This window comes from Terrapene carolina, unplaced genomic scaffold, assembly GCF_002925995.2.
Source record: "Terrapene carolina triunguis isolate 2854851 unplaced genomic scaffold, T_m_triunguis-2.0 Scaffold495, whole genome shotgun sequence".
Classification (NCBI taxonomy): domain Eukaryota; kingdom Metazoa; phylum Chordata; order Testudines; family Emydidae; genus Terrapene; species Terrapene triunguis.
In genome coordinates, this window is record NW_020664846.1 from 2588025 (window position 1) to 2606390 (window position 18366).

The 18366-nt window shown below is 42.1% G+C and overlaps 1 protein-coding gene across 6 annotated transcripts in view; it reads left to right on the forward strand.

Annotated features, from left to right (window-relative positions):
• Nucleotides 1–18366, forward strand: part of GPATCH8 (G-patch domain containing 8) — an 88554-nt gene that overhangs the window by 36957 nt on the left and 33231 nt on the right. For 4 of the 6 annotated variants that reach the window (XM_026658672.2, XM_026658673.2, XM_026658674.2 and 1 more), the window contains 3 exons: nt 1409–1481; nt 17375–17442; nt 17916–18002. In XM_026658672.2, the coding sequence (XP_026514457.1) occupies nt 1409–1481; nt 17375–17442; nt 17916–18002 (228 nt within the window). Of the gene's footprint in view, nt 1–1408; nt 1482–15337; nt 15383–17374; nt 17443–17915; nt 18003–18366 lie in introns of all 6 variants that reach the window. The other 2 variants (XM_024205036.3, XM_026658675.2) reach the window with 2 other exon arrangements.

Consider the following 18366-nt stretch of genomic DNA (forward strand, 5'->3'; position numbering starts at 1 on the left):
GTGCCGAACGTTGCCGACCCCTGCGCTAGAGGTTTATAACATCATGAATAGTGTGCAGAAAGCAGTATTTACCCCTTCACATCACACATGAAGCAGGGGTCACCCAATGAAATTAATAGCAGATTTAAAACAAACATAAGGAAGTACTTCTTCACACAACGCATAGTCAACCTGTGGAACTCTCTGCCGGGGATGTTGTGAAGGCCAAAGGTATAACTGGATTCAAAAAAGAATTAGATAAGTTAATGTAGGCTCTTAGCCAAGATAGTCACTGACTCAACCCTTTGCTCTTGGGTGTCTCTAAATCTCTGACTTCCAGAAGCTGCCCTTGATGATGGGGGATGGATCACTCAATAAATTGCCTGTTTTGTTCATTCCCTCTGGACTGTCTGGCACTAGCCATTGTCAGAGACAGATTGCTAGGCTAGATGGACCATTGGTTTGATCCAATATAGCTATTCTTACGTTCTTTCTTGTATTTTGTTTTCTGTGAAGGATTCTTTTGTAAAATGTAATGAACCCTTTTTCTTTAGTCCAAGTCAAAAGCTGACATTTATTGCTGCACCAATACCTTTCAACTTATTTGATCATGCAATAGCTCTTTTTCTTTAGGAAGATGAGACATTCTGCTTATTGTTTCCCTACATGCACTAATGGTTCCTTGCTGTTAACTTATTGCTAGGCCTGTTTCATTCTAACATCTTAGTATTTTTGTTAGTACATGTGAAATGCATCACCAGTCTGTGCTTGAGCTCATTTTATTTTATTTAATTGATTTTTTTTGTTTTGTTTCACTAACCTCACTTTTTTTCAGTTTAATATTGGCTGCATGCTAGTTTATATATATACATATATATAAAAAAACCCAATCAAGTCTAGCCTGGATTTTGCTATGATTGTGTTTTGGTTTCTAGTGGTGGGGCAGTCTTGCACTTACAACTTACTCAGTATTATAAAAGCCTGACACATAAACAAAATGACTAAACACGATGTAGATTTTCTTTACAAAAACAATCTAAAAGTAGTGCTGTCTAGGTGATGGATATGATTGTATAAATAACTTGATGTTATGCTTTTTAAATGCTTTTTAGTGTCAATTTTTTTATTGGTACACTTTATTTTCTCCCATATTGCTTTTTTTATTTTAAATGTTATGCACAAAAGTTGCCCAGAACACCATCAGAAAGTGACCCACCCCAATACCCTGTCCCCCTTGAAAAATTCTAGCCAGCAATTTTTTGACATTTGTCTTCCCTTTTATTGGGCATATATTGCCTTTTCAGTAGCATTTTTTTTGCATGCACATATGTAGAAAATCTCTTGCTCGTTTCATGTTTAAATGTCAGTGGGAAGGGAAGAATATATTATTGGAATATTTTTGGTTTGTTTTCTCTGTTCTGTCTGTCAGGATAATATTGGACACCGCTTACTCCAGAAACATGGGTGGAAGCTGGGCCAGGGATTGGGAAAATCACTTCAGGGTAAGTTCAAAAGTTTGTATTTGAGAAACAGATTCAACGCCAGATTCATTTTTTTAAATAGTTAATTATTTCTGCTGTTTTTCTAGTTTAGATTTCCCCAAATGCTAATGTATCCAAACAAATGCACTGTTTAATTTTCATGTTTAGCAAATTGCAAGTGGAAGCTGCTGCCTCCCTTAAATATATAGGGTGTGTGATATGTAGGTTTGTGAATCACCTTGTTTGTTGTTTTTGGAGGGAGAGGAATTAACTGCCTATCTAGTAACAGGTAGTTTGTGCAGTTTATAAAATTAGGTTGATATTTGTCTGGCTGGAACATGCAGATGTTTGGTGTTAAGGGGAACTTGCAAATAAAAAATAGATGTAATGACTTCTGTGAACATTTGATGGTGTCAGAAGCCATTAGAAGGCGAGTAAAAGGGCCCACTGAAGACTGAAGTGGTGGCAGAGGTTTTGTATGGATGGGACAGGCTTATTTCGGTCAAGAATTTTACTAATTTCCATAACTCTAGCAATAAATAGTTACTATGGGTATAACATGTCTATTTCAGACATTTTTGGTGCTAGTTGGTACCAATAAGCATCTTACATTCTCTTGCTGTGCCTAGTCCAAATTCTTCCACCAATTATACTAGAGAAGCCTGACTCAAATCAGTGTGGTAGGTTGCACCAGTTTAATTGAGGGGGGAAATTAGCTCTGGCTCCTTTATCTGTTTTGCAGTGGTCCTTATTTATTTGGTAAAGATCTGGGAATTTGCAATTTGGGACCCGTATCCTTGCAATGATCCCACTAGAGATAAGTGTTCTCTGCTGCAGAAGGCTATTGGAGAGGAATTAAGTCCTTTTGAACTGTGGAAATGTATACTAAAAGCCTGTAGAAACGAAAGGCGCTCTAACTTCTCCAGTGTGTGTACATAAACAAGGCTGCATCTAATGATCAAAACACTTTTCATTTCCTCTAACTGGTGTCAGTTTAAACTCAATTTTCTCTTGTTAATGCATGGTATTTATACAGTTCTCTTGTACTAGTGTTGTAGGCCCAGTTCAGGAACTTGTTGTAATTGACATACCTTGGGCTTCTGTATTGGAACGGAGTTTACCACACACAGGAAAGTTTTGATCAAATCTGTTCCTGTTATGCCCAAGACTTCATTGTGTGTCACAAATAAATATAGAGGTATCAGGGATCAGAGAGGAAGCTAGATACACCCCTCGCTGCCATTGAGTTTAAAAGCAGATGCTTAGGAGTGAGGCAGAGGAGAGAGGTACCACAGAGGCCGGGGGCCTCCATAGGTTCACACAAGCATCTTAACTTCTTAATTTTTATCCAAACTGAGATTTGCACATCGTAGTTTGTGAGCCTTTGAATCTTCTCCCTGCCTTCTGCTGATGGGTATTTGGATCTCAGGTGGTAATTGAAACTGACTTGGAGTTGCAGGGAAATTGTGGATCTCAGTCATGGGGATATTCTCACATCTCCCTCCTCTTTTGTAATTAAGGTGAAGGGGAAAAACCATCCAACCAAGTCTGAGTCAATTTTAATGCATTCTTTTCTGAGCATATCGAAATTTGTGGCTGAAAGGTGCTATTGAAGTGCAAAGAATTGTTCTCTATGGATAACATTAAACAGGAGCTCAGGGAGAGGAGAACTTTTTTGTCCCAGTATTGCTTGATCGATGTATGATGATGTATCAAGGTCCCCCCCTCATGGCGATAGCTAACAAGAGAACTTGTACAGAATATCCATGGCACTGACACTGTTCATTTTGAGTATTTTTTTTTATCCCACTGGCAAGTTGTATTTTTTCTTTGTTTTTATTTAATTTTTGAATGATCTAAAATTCAAGTAGCTACATCCAGGAAAAGTAGTAGCTGGGCCTTACCTTCACGCCTGCTTTGTAAGCTTGAGAAGTAAAACCACTGCGATAATGCACTGAAGATGGAAGAGAATCGCTAGGAAAACAGACAAAAATGAGCAAAGCAGATTTCCAAGCATGTTAGGAATAAGAAACCCAGAGCATTGATTACCTTATCCATGCTGACTATTTGCTTAGTGCAGAATTAAAACAGCTAAAACATTTAGTAAATGAAACTAAACATTATAAAGACATTCTATGGCCATCATCAGATTTAGCTAAAGTAGTCAAAGGAGATCCACTTTTTAACTGTCCCTTACTATCAGCAGTTATGGGTGGAGATTAACACCTGTCCTTGGCTGCCGAATGCCATTTTTACAAGGGTGCAACCCTTTAAAAGGTTTTTGAATATTTCTTTTGCTTATACTGCCAAGTCCTGCTCTCTAAAATGGTATGGTCATCTGCTCTGAAAGCCTACCAACCTCCCTGCAAGAATCCGATTAGACTTTGACCCACTGAAAGCAGGATGAAAAATACTTACCGGAAGATCTAAAACACGATGGCTGGATTGTGTCAACAGACACCTGTGTCTCACAGACATCCTACCCTGTAACACATTAGGTTTGGCTCAGGACAGCACATCGTGAAAGTGCGTAACACTTTTAGTGGTCTCTACATTGTCTAAGCAACACATGAGAACTAATCATGTGTTATCAGCTGGGATGACTTTGTGCATCTAGTCACGATTAACTTCTGCAGGTTACAAAGTTGATACTTTTCAACATGCTTTTTCATTTTTATGTAGTTTTTAAGTCTGATTCTAGGCATCTGAGCAAGGGCTTCCCCTGACTTCCAGTTAACAGAGTAGGGAATAGGTACACGTCACAATATCCTTGCCAATCATTAAATGGTATACCTCCTCAAATGGGGTCAGAACATTATTTTCACCCACCCCTTCCTCCTGAGTTCCTTTACGAACAGTTTTCTATGCCACCGCTGTCTCTGAGGTATATTGGCTTTGTCTGTGTTTGTAACATGGTTCAAAGCCAGCAAGTTGAGAGTGCATAATTCTGCATCTTCCCTGCCTGGATAGTAGCTGGGAGTTCCCAAATTCACACTTGGCAATGGCCAGTGGCAGAATTAACTATAGCTGTTGTAGTACTGATTCTTTCATATGGTAGCTCATTCTCCACAAAGTTCCTAAAACAGGACAACACTGCGCATAATGGAGTTGTGATATGACTGTTACAAGATATCAGCGCCTTGGTAACCATTTTTGTAATGCTGATAGGAAATCTAGAATTGCTTGCATAAGCAAACATCTGTCTGATGTCCCTATATAGTGATAATTCACATGCTTAGTGTTCGAAGACCACTGTCCTAAAAGGACTTTCATAGGGTTAAAATATAGCTTCTCTTAACTTATGGATTTAAAATTGAAGAACATACTTGGGTATATCAAATATCTGCTCTGATCAGGGCTGCCACCTGTGACTCTACTAACATTATGAAGCTAACTGTTTAACATTTGTTTGGTTCAAAGCATACATACACAAATTCAGCCCTATATCTCTCTCATGTTGACACATTTTTGGTAAACAGGTTTCATTATTATACACAGTAAGGGCATGTTAGCCAAACCAATAGCCAACAAACATGGGGGGGAAAAAACAACACAGAATAGAGCTCATCAGTTGCCTAGCAACACCTTCAGCACTGACAGTAAAGAGTGGCTTGGGAAGGTATTTTGCTCCAGAGATTGTATAAGGGTGGTTTTGTCAGGAGCAACACTGTGGCAATTGCAAACCATTTCTCCCTTTTTCTGGGAGAGGAGAGTGGGGGGAGTGTGTGTGTGTGTGTATGTGTAAGAGATGATTCAGGGGCTTGGGCTAGTTAGATCACCAATAGCATAGGTGCCAATTCCGTGGGTGCTCTGGGACTCAAGCCCCACAAAAGAAAAAAAGGGAGTGCCCAGCACCCACCAGCCACAGCTGTTTGGCAGGGGCTGCTGATCAGCTGTTTAGCTGCTGGTGGGAGCCCTTGAGGGAGGGGGCAGAGTGGGGGTGGGAAGAGGCAGAATGAGGGTGGGGTCTCGAGGTGGAGTGGGGGTGAAGCACCCACCTGGAAAAATACAACTCAGCATCTGGGACCAATAGATACCTAGTCAGTAAACTCAGTATAGGAACAACTCTCTATAAAGATACAGAATAGGTATGTGAGAGGGGCTCCCACTAATTTTCATTTTGAGACACTGAAAACCTGCTAAGTGAGATTGAATAGGAGAGGACTAAGCACAGATTGAGGATTCTGAATGAACCAGAAAAGGAATGCAAGAGATCCAGAAGAGGACTGTGAGGAGGCTAAGCTGAATCTAGAGGGGAAGAACAGGTTTTCCCAGTGGTAATCAGTGCTGTGAAGCTGACTAACCATAAACAAAGACAAGGAGATTAGAACAGTGTGCTACCTCTCAGAAGTTGAGAATCTGTTCTGTTAGAGGCTATATAGGATCACAAAAGCAGCTTGAGAGAAAACACTCAATTCAGGTGTTGCAAAACATTTTTCTTTAGTAACATGGGATCGTGGAATGGAAGAGGTTGAGAACCAGTGGGTAAAATATTGGCTGAAATGTTGTGAGCAATGTGGAAAATGTAGGTAATAAGTCTGGATGGCTCAAGTGATCTGTTCTTGTCATATAAATGATGATTCTACAGGAGTATTTACTGACTCTGCCTTGAGTACCTGCCTCAGGTTCACACTTGAATAACGTTGCCGTTGTCCAGTTGCTTTTGTGAGCAAAGTGTCGCAATTATAACGATCCTTCAGCATTTCTTTAGTAGATTCACTTATTTTAAGTATTATTAGCAGCATGTGCATTTTCTTAACTCCTTTCTATGCAGAACACAGAAATTAATGTCTTAAAGAAGTCATGTTAAACTTCCCTTTACTAGAAATTACTCAAACTGCAATACTGTGTGTAAATGTAGGCAGTTAGCATACCTGAAGCTTGTAGTAGTATTGATTTAAACTGCTCCCACTGGATTGGAGATACCAGATCTAGTTGATGACTTTCATATATTTTGTCCAAGAGAATATTAATTTGGTGCCTCAGAGATACGTGAATCAGAATTTAGTATCTTGCTACGCTAACCAATAGCTAACTGATAACTTTGTCTGTGTAACGGTTGTTTTAGTGTAAGTTAATATTTCTCTGCTGAATCAAATCATTTTGGTTCTGCTTGTTTGGTCAAGAAGGGAGTTTTGTCGGTAAAAATCTGGGGCTCTGAAGTGTTTAATTATGTTGGCTTCTCAAATCGTCTGGTGAGGCTGAGGCAGCTCCTTTGTGCTCTTTTACTGTTGCCATAGAAATATTTAGCTACATATACTGTGCTCATCACCATAGTATCTGAGTGCCTTCCAGTAGTGCATAAAGTGACATAACATCTGTCATGTTTTGTGTTTTCTCTCATCTCTTCTCCTGGAGGAGACATGTGTGCTGTAGAGTGTCTTGTTTTGGTAGGATGTCTTTTCAAATGTTGCTGTGTATTTGTTAGAAAAAGCAACACTGAGGAAATGTCATGCACTGGCAGCAGAAGGACGCGGTTTGTGATGGTCCTTAGTTCCTGTGAAGGGTGTTCATTTCACAGTCTTGGATCAGCCCCCACGAAAGTGCCGTCTCCCCCAAAGATGAGCTTTACCCGTCGTCTTGTAGAGAGTTCCATTGGGCCAGAGGAGCAAAATTATCAACAGAAGTCTTCATGTAGACTGGGGAGTGCCTTGAAAATAAGAACCAAGACCGTGAACTTGATTTGATATTCTGTGGGAAGTCACTGTAGAGAGCGGAAAATGGGTTTAATATGCAAGTGTTTTATTTAAAGGTGGTATAGCTACACCTAGTGATGTCTCTATTCTCATATCAGTTACATAGGGGGCTGAAATATATGGTGGTTATAATAGATGGGGGATGCATTGAGGAAAGTGGCAGCCTTTGGGGTTCTTTGCTTAAGTCAGTTCATTATTCAATTACAGAAGGAACTAGTAGTATTTAGGTTTCCTAATACTTTGTTATAAAATGGAGACCTTGAGGGGAGGGGGGCAGGGAGTGCAAACACCTTTGCATGCAATAGGGAGAAGGTCCTTGGCCCAGAGAAATGCCTTTTCTGTTTCACGGCATTTAGTTGAGATGCTGTGGAAAGTCGTCATTCTTTTTGTTGCTTATGTTGTCAGCAACATTTTGACAACATGTCAAAATCACTGAACGTGACTATTCTGAAAGGTCAGCCACACCTGCCTCCACAGCAGCAGCAACACACACTGCACTGGGAATCTAGGAGCAGACAGCCTCTCTGGGATTGCTGGGCTTTTTTGGATAGCCCACCCTTCCGAACCTAGCATATGTGCCTCGTGACCACATGGGGCCATGAGCTCCTTTCCCAGAGGCCCACTCCTTTCCCCAGGATAAACTGCCTTTACCTGCTGCACAGCTAATATTCCTGTAACCCAAGCTGTGCTGAAGGTTCGTGGTTCAAACCTTATTGATGTTGCATGGGGTGGGGAGGTATTACAGCAACACTTAGTGTTTTTAGCTTTTTCCTTTTATAAAAACCTAGTGAATTACACACACACAACTGTTTAAACTGTTAAAAGAATCTTATTTGGGTTGCAAAGTCAAACAGTTGAAAGTTAGAAAATGTCAGGATTTAGGTTGTATATGCAACCTTATTTCTGGCTCTTGTGCATATGCATTACGATAGTTTTTATTTACATGATCTCTACTAAGTCAGTACAAAAACTGTGTATAGACAAGGCCTGTTTTTTGTACAGGACCCTTTCCTCATTCAAAGCACAAGGTATATGGTGCTAAAGCAGGGCTGGGCAAACTACGGCCTGCAGGCCACATTCGGCCCGCCAGCCAATTTAATCCGGCCCTTGAGCTTCCGCTGGGGAGCGGGGTCTGGGGCTTGCTGCGCTCCAGCTGGGGTGTGGGGTCAAGGGCCACTTCGCATGCGTGTACCCCAGCTCCGCACGTCTCCCGGAAACAGCAGCACGTCCCCCCTCCAGCTCCTAGGCGGAGGCGTGGCCAAGTGCCTCTGCATGCCACCCCTGCAGCTCCCATTGGCTGCAGCTCCCGGCCAGTGGGAGCTGCGGGCGGCAGTGCCTGCAGATGGGGCAGTGCGCAGAGCCACCTGGCCTCGCCTCCGCATAGGAGCTGAAGGGGAGACATGCCGCTGCTTCCAGGAGCTGCTTGAGGTAAGCACCGCCTGGAGGCTGCACCCCAGAACCCCTCCCATGCCCTAGCCCCAGCTCTGATCCCCCTCCCACCCTCTGAACTCCTCAGTCCCAGCCTGGAGCACCCTCCTACATGCCAAATCCCTCAGCCCCAGCTCCACCCCAGAGCCCGCACCTCCAGCCGGAGACCTCACCCCGCACCCAAACCTGGAGCCCCCTCCTGCACCCTGAACTCCTCATTTCTGGCCCCACCCCAGAGCCTGCATCCCCAGCCCTCACCTTCTCCTGCACCCCAACCCCAATTTCGTGAGCATTCATGGCCCGCCATACAATTTCCATACCCAGATGTGGCCCTCGGGCCAAAAAGTTTTCCCACCCCTGTGCTAAAGGAAAGAATCGCAGTTGTGTATTGATTTAAGCTTTTTGAAAGATTCCTGCCTCATTAACACGAGAAGTTCATAGGTGTATAGAGAGCAAGGCAGGGGACTGCAAGAAGAAAGGATGGTCTTGTGGTTGCTTCACAGGAGAACCCAGTTCTCTCCCTGCTTCTAATGGCCATCTTCTGGTATTCTACTGAACAAGTCACTAGTACCAAATTTTGGCAGGTTTCCACTAATTGTGTATACCTCATTTTCTGGGTACCCACCTTTGAGACGCCTGGAGACTGATAGGCAGAAGTTCTGAGCACTCAAGCAGCTGAAGTCAATGGAAGCGGTGGATGCTCAGCACCTCTGGCAGTAAAGTAGCGTGGTCTGGGGGAAATGAGAGTCAGGAGGTCCTGAATTCTAGTCCTGGCTCTGTCACTGATTCACTGAATGCTGAGGAAAGTACTTGTCTCAGTTTGCCCAGCTATAAAATGGAGGTAAAAATGCTGTCATCTCACAATGGGGGAAAAAAGTTTGTGAGGCCCTCAAATACTACCGTGATGAGCTCCCTAGAAAAAGACCATGAGGCAATGAATTTAGCATTTGTTGCTGCTCTGATGTAGAATAAATAACGTATCCATTACGAATGATGAGGATAAAAATATTGAACTGCTGCCTTATTCCCAGAGCGCTGTCTCTCCTGGGCACTAAATGAGACAGACGTCCTATAGAAAAAAATAGTATTGTAATTAAGGACTGTATCAAAAAACATATCACCAGCGGCAGAATGAGGGTTGAATGGGCAGCCTAACTTCTGACATACTCTGATTTCCAGGTGCGTGACATTGCAACCTAAATGCTTTCCATAGATTCCTGTTTAAAATTAGGAAGTAAAGAAACTGGAAAACACACCTTTAAACATTTCCATTACAATAGCTGTCTCCATTACTGTGTCAAAATACATGAGTTATAACAGGGCCCAAAGGGAGATTTGACTTTATGCATCAGGTCTGAGCCTCCTTCTGAGAGCAAAACTGTTGCCACTCTTGTTTATAATGTACAAGATCCTTCCCTTAATGATGGTTTTGTGGATCCTTTGAACACAATATAATAAATTGATCCATTATTCTTTCAGTGACGTGAGTACATCATAATGGAGAGAAATGATCTTCTCTTGACCTAATATCAGACTTTGGTGTGTTTTGGGCCTGATATGCTGCCAGAACTATTCATAATACAATAAAATTGTGCAAATGGCCATTTCTGGCTTTGGTCACAGATGAACTGCCCCCCAGCCCCGCGAAGTAGTCTCAAACCCACACAACCACTGCTTAGCTCTGTCTACTTACCAAGCACCAACACCGTGCTCGCAGTTGTACAACATACAAAGGAAGACCCTGCTCCTTCCCTGAACAGCTTATATTCTATATAAGCAAAGGAATGCTCAATACAATCCAAATAGACATGCATGCCTACTATGATATGCTTCCCAGGTTATGCCCTTCATTGCAGGGCTTCATGATTTGGACAGGATATCCAGAGCTCCTGCTTGGGCTAGATCACATCTATACACCGTATTAAAAAAGGCTTGCCTTTCTTTTCATCTGCTTTGTGTTGCAAGAGTTAAAGTAGTAAATGGTGCTCTTCTGAGCTCAACAATACTACTTGTGGTTGGGCAGTAGGAGGAGTTGTTGAACCTTTGAAGGGTTGCCCTCCAACAAGAATTGACTGTGCCACCCCCCTGTTAGTCCCTTACTGGTGTGCAAAATGAGAGAATTGGAATTTTCCACTTGGCAGTACATTTGTGGTCATATAGTTATTGTAGACACGAGTCCTAAGTGCTGGCAAAATTTTCATTTTAGAGTAAAAAAATAAAAATAAAAATAAAATCAGTCTTCAACTATGAAAATAAAATCCTTCTTTACACCTTCAAATCCTTTTTTAGAGGCAGTATGGTATAGTAATTAGAGGTCTAACCACAACAGGATAAGTACTACTAGTGTTCATGCGTGACTGAGACAGCCAGTTTGACTTTCAGAGCCCACGTTGAGTTTGTGGAATGAGTAGTTCAAAATAACTGTTTACTTGTGGGTTGTGCAAATTCAAATTAATTGACACAGTAAACATAGAACCTAATGATGCCATTATCAAGCATGCTTAACTTTTCAGAGCTACCTTTAGACAGCTTTGCGTCTTAGCTTTTACCATGTTTCCAAGTTTTAGTACTTTTTAAGCACATCCAATTTAGAACCCCCTGAAAAACTTATCTCCTGTTTCATTTGCATTAGTGTTATGAGGATAACAATAAAAGCAAAAAATCCTCTGAACTCAGTGTGGTCATCTTCTGTTTTATAGTATATCTACAAGTTGGCTATTTTTAATGATTAGTCTATGGCTAATTAGACCTAAGCACTAATGCACTTTGTGGCAAAAAATCCCAGACTTTTGGTATCAAGTGGTTAACAGACATCAAGTCTACTTAAGAGTGGCATATAGCGATCAGGAGCAGGCCAGTACCCTTTTGCTGGATGTGTGTTCATACCAGGCATTAAAGGGTTTATAGTAAGGAGAACATATTTGATTAAGTGGCATGAAAATCTGATCACAAATAGCTTTCATGATATTTTCATGTTTGTTAGCTGGAACATCCTGATTTTTATATTAAACCTATTTTTTTTTAAATTGAAGGCATCAGACATTGCATATTACCAGAAAAAAATATTTACAAACCTGGTGGGATCCAAGTTAGTTCCAATGGGAACTATCTCTTTTTCTGAATTTCTAGTAGGTTAATACCAGTCAGAAAAGTATTGAGGGGGTATTGTTATCCATTAGCTGCAATGCCTCTCTTTTATATGTTAGAAATAAATCTGCATTAATATTAGGAACATGGGAATTGCCAGGCTGGATCCATCTCCAAGTAAACTAGTTGAGTATCTTGTCTCCGACGGTGGCCAGCACCAGATGCTTCAGAGGAAGGTGCAAAACCCTCCAATATCAGATATGGGGGTAATCTCTCAACAATAGGTCTCATCTTGGTCTCTATTAGTTTAGAGAGAGGCTTAAACTCTGAAGCATGAGGTTTAATATCCCTTCCAAAATTTGTGTAGACCAAAAGTTGTGCTAGTAAATAGTATCAAATAGTTTTAGTAACTTTATCACACACTCCTTTAAGAAATGTTTGTGTGATTAAAAATAACTGAATTCAGAGGAACTGACACCTATTGAGATTCCTCAAGGTGTCTTCCTTCAATCCATTTCCTCTGCTCCCCCCACGCTTGTTGGATTATCTTTCAGACATTTGCAGATCACTGAGCAGATGCAGTGCCTCAGCAAGGAATGTAACTTGCAGTACAGATTTAAAGGCTGAACAATTTTCAGAGATCCGGAGAAAAGTCCTGCTCTCTTTTTTTGGGGGGGGGGGCAGATATTTGGTATACCTAACGAGTTCTGAAATGCTACTTGCATTCTTGAAACAAAGAAATAATTAAACATCTTGCATTTACTTTAATTTCAGGGCGTGGCTACACTTGCGAGTTAGAGCGCATTAAAGTAGCCCCGGGCGCCCTAGCTCACTACGCGTCCACTCTGGCAAGGCATGTAGAGCGCTCTGACTCCATGGCTAGAGCACTCCTGGTACTCCACCTCGGCGAGAAGATTAACACTTGGTGCGCATTGGCTGAAATGTCCAGGCGTCAGTGTGAACGAGGTGTTGCATTACTGCGTTCTGATCAGCCTCTGGAAAGGTCCCATAATCCCCTTAAATCAAGTGGCCACTCCTGTCATTGTTTTGGAATCACTGAAGGCATGCCAATATGCCCTTTGAAAGCTCCATTTCTGACAGCCGGCATGCTTATCTGCTCCGAGACAAAGCAGCCATTACTGTGGAATGCTGTGGGGGGGGGCGAGGGGGGGGGTTTTGTGCCGGTCTGAATTAACAAGCCACCATGGTTGCATGCCCCCGGCCCCCCCAAAAACCCCCCCCCCCCCCCACATACACACAACGCACTCCCTGTCACACTCCACCCCATCCCCCTCATTTGAAAAGCACGTTGCAGCCACTTGCATGCTGGGATAGCTACCACAATGCACTACTCTCTGGCCATTGCAAGAGCTGCTAATGTGGCCATGCCAGTGCGCTGGCAGCTGGCAGTGTGGACAGATTGCAGCACTTTCCCTACTGCGCTCTCCGAAGGCTGGTTTAACTCAAAGCGCTCTACATCTGCAAGTGTAGCCAAGCCCTCCGAGATTGACCTTCCTAGAGTATAACTCTTAAACACGCTGTTTGCTTTTCCCTTACCTCACTGGGGAGTCTGTAGTAAACCTATGCCAGGGCATTCCTACTAGGTCAAAACATTTCCCATCCCCCTTGTGGCTTTGGTCACATCATCCTTGCTATGAATACTGTCTGAAAAGAAAAGGGATTGTGACTTTGCTCTAGAGATAGTACAACTTCTCTGATTTGTTTGGAGAAAAAAATAAGATTGTCGTCTGTGTGATTCACTTTCTGAAGTGGACTAGTTGTTGGTGCCAATCTTATATAGCCATATAACAATTTGAGTTCCTGCCCTTCCTTGAACTCAACAACAATCCATTTAGAGGGGTAGGAACTAAACACGGCTCTAAGGAGGTTCACTTAAAATCTGAGAGAACCCAAATCTATGGCTACTTGTGAAATGCTAAAGATCACAGCGTGAGCTAACCTATGATGTGTTTGGTTTTTTTGCACTGGTAGTCAGAGATCCCTCACCTTTTCCCTTTGACTGTCCTCTATCCTACCCCACTAGGCTTCACATTGCAGACAGCAGGGTTAGATGTGTTTTTGTTCCCAAGCTAGTCATTACATTTCTCTGCAGTCAGCCAAAGTGGCTTACTAGCATGAAACTGAAAAAAATAAGGAGTCCTTGTGGCACCTTAGAGACTAACAGATCAAATACATTTGTTAATCTCTAAGGTGCCACAAGGACTCCTTGTTGTTTTTGATGATACAGACTCAGGGCATGGCTACACTTGCAGATGTAGAGCGCTTTTGAGTTAAACCAGCCTTCGGAGAGCGCAGTAGGGAAAGCGCTGCAGTCTGTCCACACTGCCAGCTGCCAGCGCACTGGCGTGGCCACATTAGCAGCTCTTGCAATGGCTACAGAGAGCAGTGCATTGTGGTAGCTATCCCAGCATGCAAGTGGCTGCAACGTGCTTTTCAAATGGGGGGAGTGGGGTGGAGTGTGACGGAGTGTGTTGTGTGTATGTGGGGGGGGGAGAGTGGGTTTTTGGGGGGCTGAGAGCATGTCAGCATGCTGTCTTGTAAGTTCAGAGAACAGCAGACCTCCTCCTCCCCCCGCGCCTCTCTCTCTCTCTCACAGCATTCCACAGTAATGGTTGCTTTGTCTCAGAGCAGATAATCAGCCGGCTGTCAGAAACGAAGCTTTCAAAGGGCATATCCAAAACAATGCCAAGTGTGGCCACTTGACTTAAGGGGATTATGGGACGTTTTCGGAGGCTGATCAGAGCGCAGTAATGCAACACCTCGTTCACACTGACGCTGGGGTGCTCCAGCGGGGGCACATCAAACGTTATTCTACTCGCCGAGGTGGAGTACCAGGAGCGCTCTAGCCGTGGAGTCAGAGCACTCTACGTGCCTTGCCAGTGTGGACGGGTAGTGAGCTAGGGCGCCCGGGGCTCCCTTAATGCGCTGTAGCCAAGTCCTAACACGGCTACCACTCTGAAACCTGTTAGCATGAAACTGGACTCTCCTAGTTCCTATGGGCTCAGAGCTGGGGACCCAAATTCTGGTCTTCTATCTGGCAGCACGTTGCATGCACGCTACGCCATTGGGTGTGCCTTCATTATTTTGGTGATAGAAGCAGTCACCGCTGTATGTAGTTGCAATTTGTGCTTGAACTGCTAGAACCTGGTGCCTGCTTGGCCAGCTGCCAGGGTCAGCCAGCTCTCACTCCTAATGAAATAATAATGGTTATATTTAAAACAAAGGCGGCACTTTGAGTAGTTAAAAAGTAACATTTCCCTTTTCTTGTATGAAAACGCCATACATTTATGGAATGCCTTGTTGACTTCATGCCCTTTAAAATATTTTTTATTATCTTAAGATCTTGATTTTTAAAATCTAAATCTTTGAATTTGAAAAATGCAGCATCTTTTAAAACTGATTCATCACCAGGAACTAAACATCTTCTAACACCTGCTAAATCATAAGCGAGAGCAGTTGTGATAACAAACAATAGCTGCTCAAAACTGACCACCTCCTATCTCCCCCACTCCACAGGATGAAGTGTGGCAGTGGGGTTGGAGGGGTGAGGAAGAAGCCTTTAACCCATCCTGTCTGCCTACTGCAAGCGGCCTATTTTCTGCCCCTAAAGGTTTCTGCCTAACAAATGGTGTTTCTTTTTTACAGCATTTTGATCCTGGACTTGTTGTGGTGATGGTAAACTTAGCAGTGGTAATTTTTTATTTTCAGACTGAATTACTCCTTTTGTCATCAGTGCACCAATATGTTAGGCTTACTTTCTCTGTTGTAGCCTTCATCCTTCTGCTTGGTCTTTCATTTCCTTTCCTTTCTTTATGCACACTTGTCTGATCCTTGTTCATTAAAGGGTATTGCTAAGAAGGGATGTTTCTGTTTGTTAGAACTGCCAAAAATCAGTTTTAAACATAAAATTCTAATACTGTCCAAACTTGATTTTCCCCAACATGATGGGCACTAGCACTTGCTACTGCAATTTATGAATTTTAAAAACTTTGACTGCCTTAGAAGGCAAAAGTACTGACTCATTGTTTGTATACAGGGGTTTACCAAGGTAATGAGCTGGCATATAAAGATCATGATTCTTGCAGAAACAAAACAAAAACTGGTAAACAAAACAAAATAAATTCTTTTTGCACTTGGTCTCAATCATTCTATTGGGTCTACCTTTTACCAGTAAATCCCTGGCTGAGACGTTATGAAAGTGATATTGCACCTAGGAAGTCATTTTTATAACCTGTCTTTAATTTGGTCCTTTTGCTAAAGATTGCAGTCACTGCTTACTTATTATACCATTGGGCGTAAGAGAAACTTAATCTGGGTGAAAATTTTACTGTTAAATACCTACATGAAAGCTAAATAGCTAAAAGCTGTTTTGGGTTGGCTGAGATGGCTTAATAAATATTTTTATCTTTTATCTTTGGACTTGCAACATGCCCAACTAAACGGTCTCTGGGCATATGTACAAAAATATAAAAATGCAGTTATAAATATAAAACTAAATACATGTCTGAAGTGGAAATTACTCATACTTATTTCCTAGTTTAATTATTAAAAATACACCTGTCTTTAACAATCCTTAGGATCTCCTTTATGTCCCTGTGGAGTTGGAGGTCCATGGATTAATAGTTTTTGAAGGAGCTAGAAAGAGTTTCCCTTGGAGAACAGAGAAACTTGATGTAAATCAGAGGCTTTTCTGACGTGGTTTTAAGAACTGAGCCTTTTTTGTGCATGTGGATTGAAATAGTGTCTTAATTTTGGCATGATTAAAACTAGATCTTTTAGCCCAAAGGTATAATATATGTGTATGTGTGTATAACAAAACAATTGTTTACACCGACCCAAGAATCATAATAAGGGAAGTAAACATTCTGTTTTTTTACTCAAGGTATGCACCGGATAAGGTAAGTACTTTTCAGTGGGCTTACATCACAACAAACAGTGCAAGTTGTGATGTAAAAAAGCTGTGGTAGTAAAGTGCTTGTCTGCCCCATTTTGCTTTGTTTGGCTGGTTATGAGTGGATTAAAGATATGTAAAAATCTCCAGCATAGTTTGATTAGTTCAAAGTCAATTTTCTTCGCTACTAGTCCTTTTCACAGCTTACAGGTTACACAGTAAGTAATAGAGCATTTCTTAGTGGGAACATTAGGAAGCAAGTTGTGATTAAATACCTGTTCTGGAATTAGTGCTCATTTTTTTTTTTTTGATGAGAGAATTCTGGCTACCATGGCGTCAGTTAATTTTTTTATTTAATAAGATGCAAAACTTGGTGGGAAACTAATGAGTTGTACAATAAAACATGTTTGGTACTTGTTTTTCCACTGAGGGGTCAGAAGATCAGGGTTATGATCTAATAGTGTGAGGGTAATGAGGAAAGATCCTTTTAATCTCCTGGTGCCAGGACTTGGCAATGTTGAACATTAACCAGTTATGCAAAATGTACTTGTGGTTAATGTTCTGAGAATCTCAGTAATAAGCACCAAAGGGCTAATGAGTACATTTAACCTTAACAGGTTTGAGAGAAGCAGGTTTGGATGTAAGCTGTGAGAATGGCTTGTGTTTGGTTCACTGTAGCTTTCTGGTCTCTGCACTCAAAGGCAAGATCTCTAACCACCCAAACCTAATGTGTAAAGTGAGCTGTTGGAGCAGACTTGGCCTCTCACCTTGTTTGTGTGTTTCTGTTACAGGTAGAACAGATCCCATCCCTATCGTCGTCAAGTATGATGTCATGGGCATGGGCCGGATGGAAATGGAGGTAAGTTGATCCTGATCCATCTTATTCTGAAACACATTACTTAATTTACATTGGGTCCAAAAGTGCAATTGGAGAGTGATGTAAAAGTAAGAACTTGGAGCAACAAAGCTGGAGAAAAACTTTGCCTTAAATCTGAGCTATAGGAAAAGCTTTTCTCCTCAAAACATATACTTTAGTCACCCGTGGTTAACTGATTTTTGAGGCCTGGAGTCTTTTCTTTAATTCCTTGGCTGTGTGAATTGGATTTCCATAAAGCTAAGTCCATTACTGGCAATGGACTTGCCTGCTGGGAACCAGCAGCATGGAAGGATTAATGAACTATTTTGTAGACAATGGGATGACAAAGCAAGGAAAGTTAAGCACAATACTCACAAAGATTCCGTTTTCAAACAGTTGAATAAATGACATTTTCTTGGCTATTTGGGTACCACCAAGAATTTACGGGAGTAATTGCATCTGTTCTTGTTGCTAAGCTTGATTATGCCGAAGATGCCACTGAACGGAGGCGTGTACTGGAGGTGGAGAAAGAAGACACTGAAGAGCTGAGGCAGAAGTACAAGGTACTTAAATGAACACATTGATGCCTGAGTTTCTATGGGCTGAATGGGAGAGACTTAGTTCTGATAGGACCGAGCAGTCTGGTCATTCAACTCCAGTACTGATGGCACTAGTTAGTTACCCCTTGGTTGTATAAAATCTTGTGCTTTGCTGCTGTCCTTTTTTTAAATATGAATGCTGTGCTGCTGAATGCAGCGTTGCCAATTGAAGGTCCCCTGTTTAGTCACAGAACAGCAACTGCATGGGCAACAGCTATGCAAGCTTCCACAACACTGCCCCCTTCCACTGTGCTTCATCCCTGATCTGGATGGTAAAAAGGAAGTGTCAGTCTCTGTGGCCTGTTTATAGCCCTTGGCTTTCTGTTGA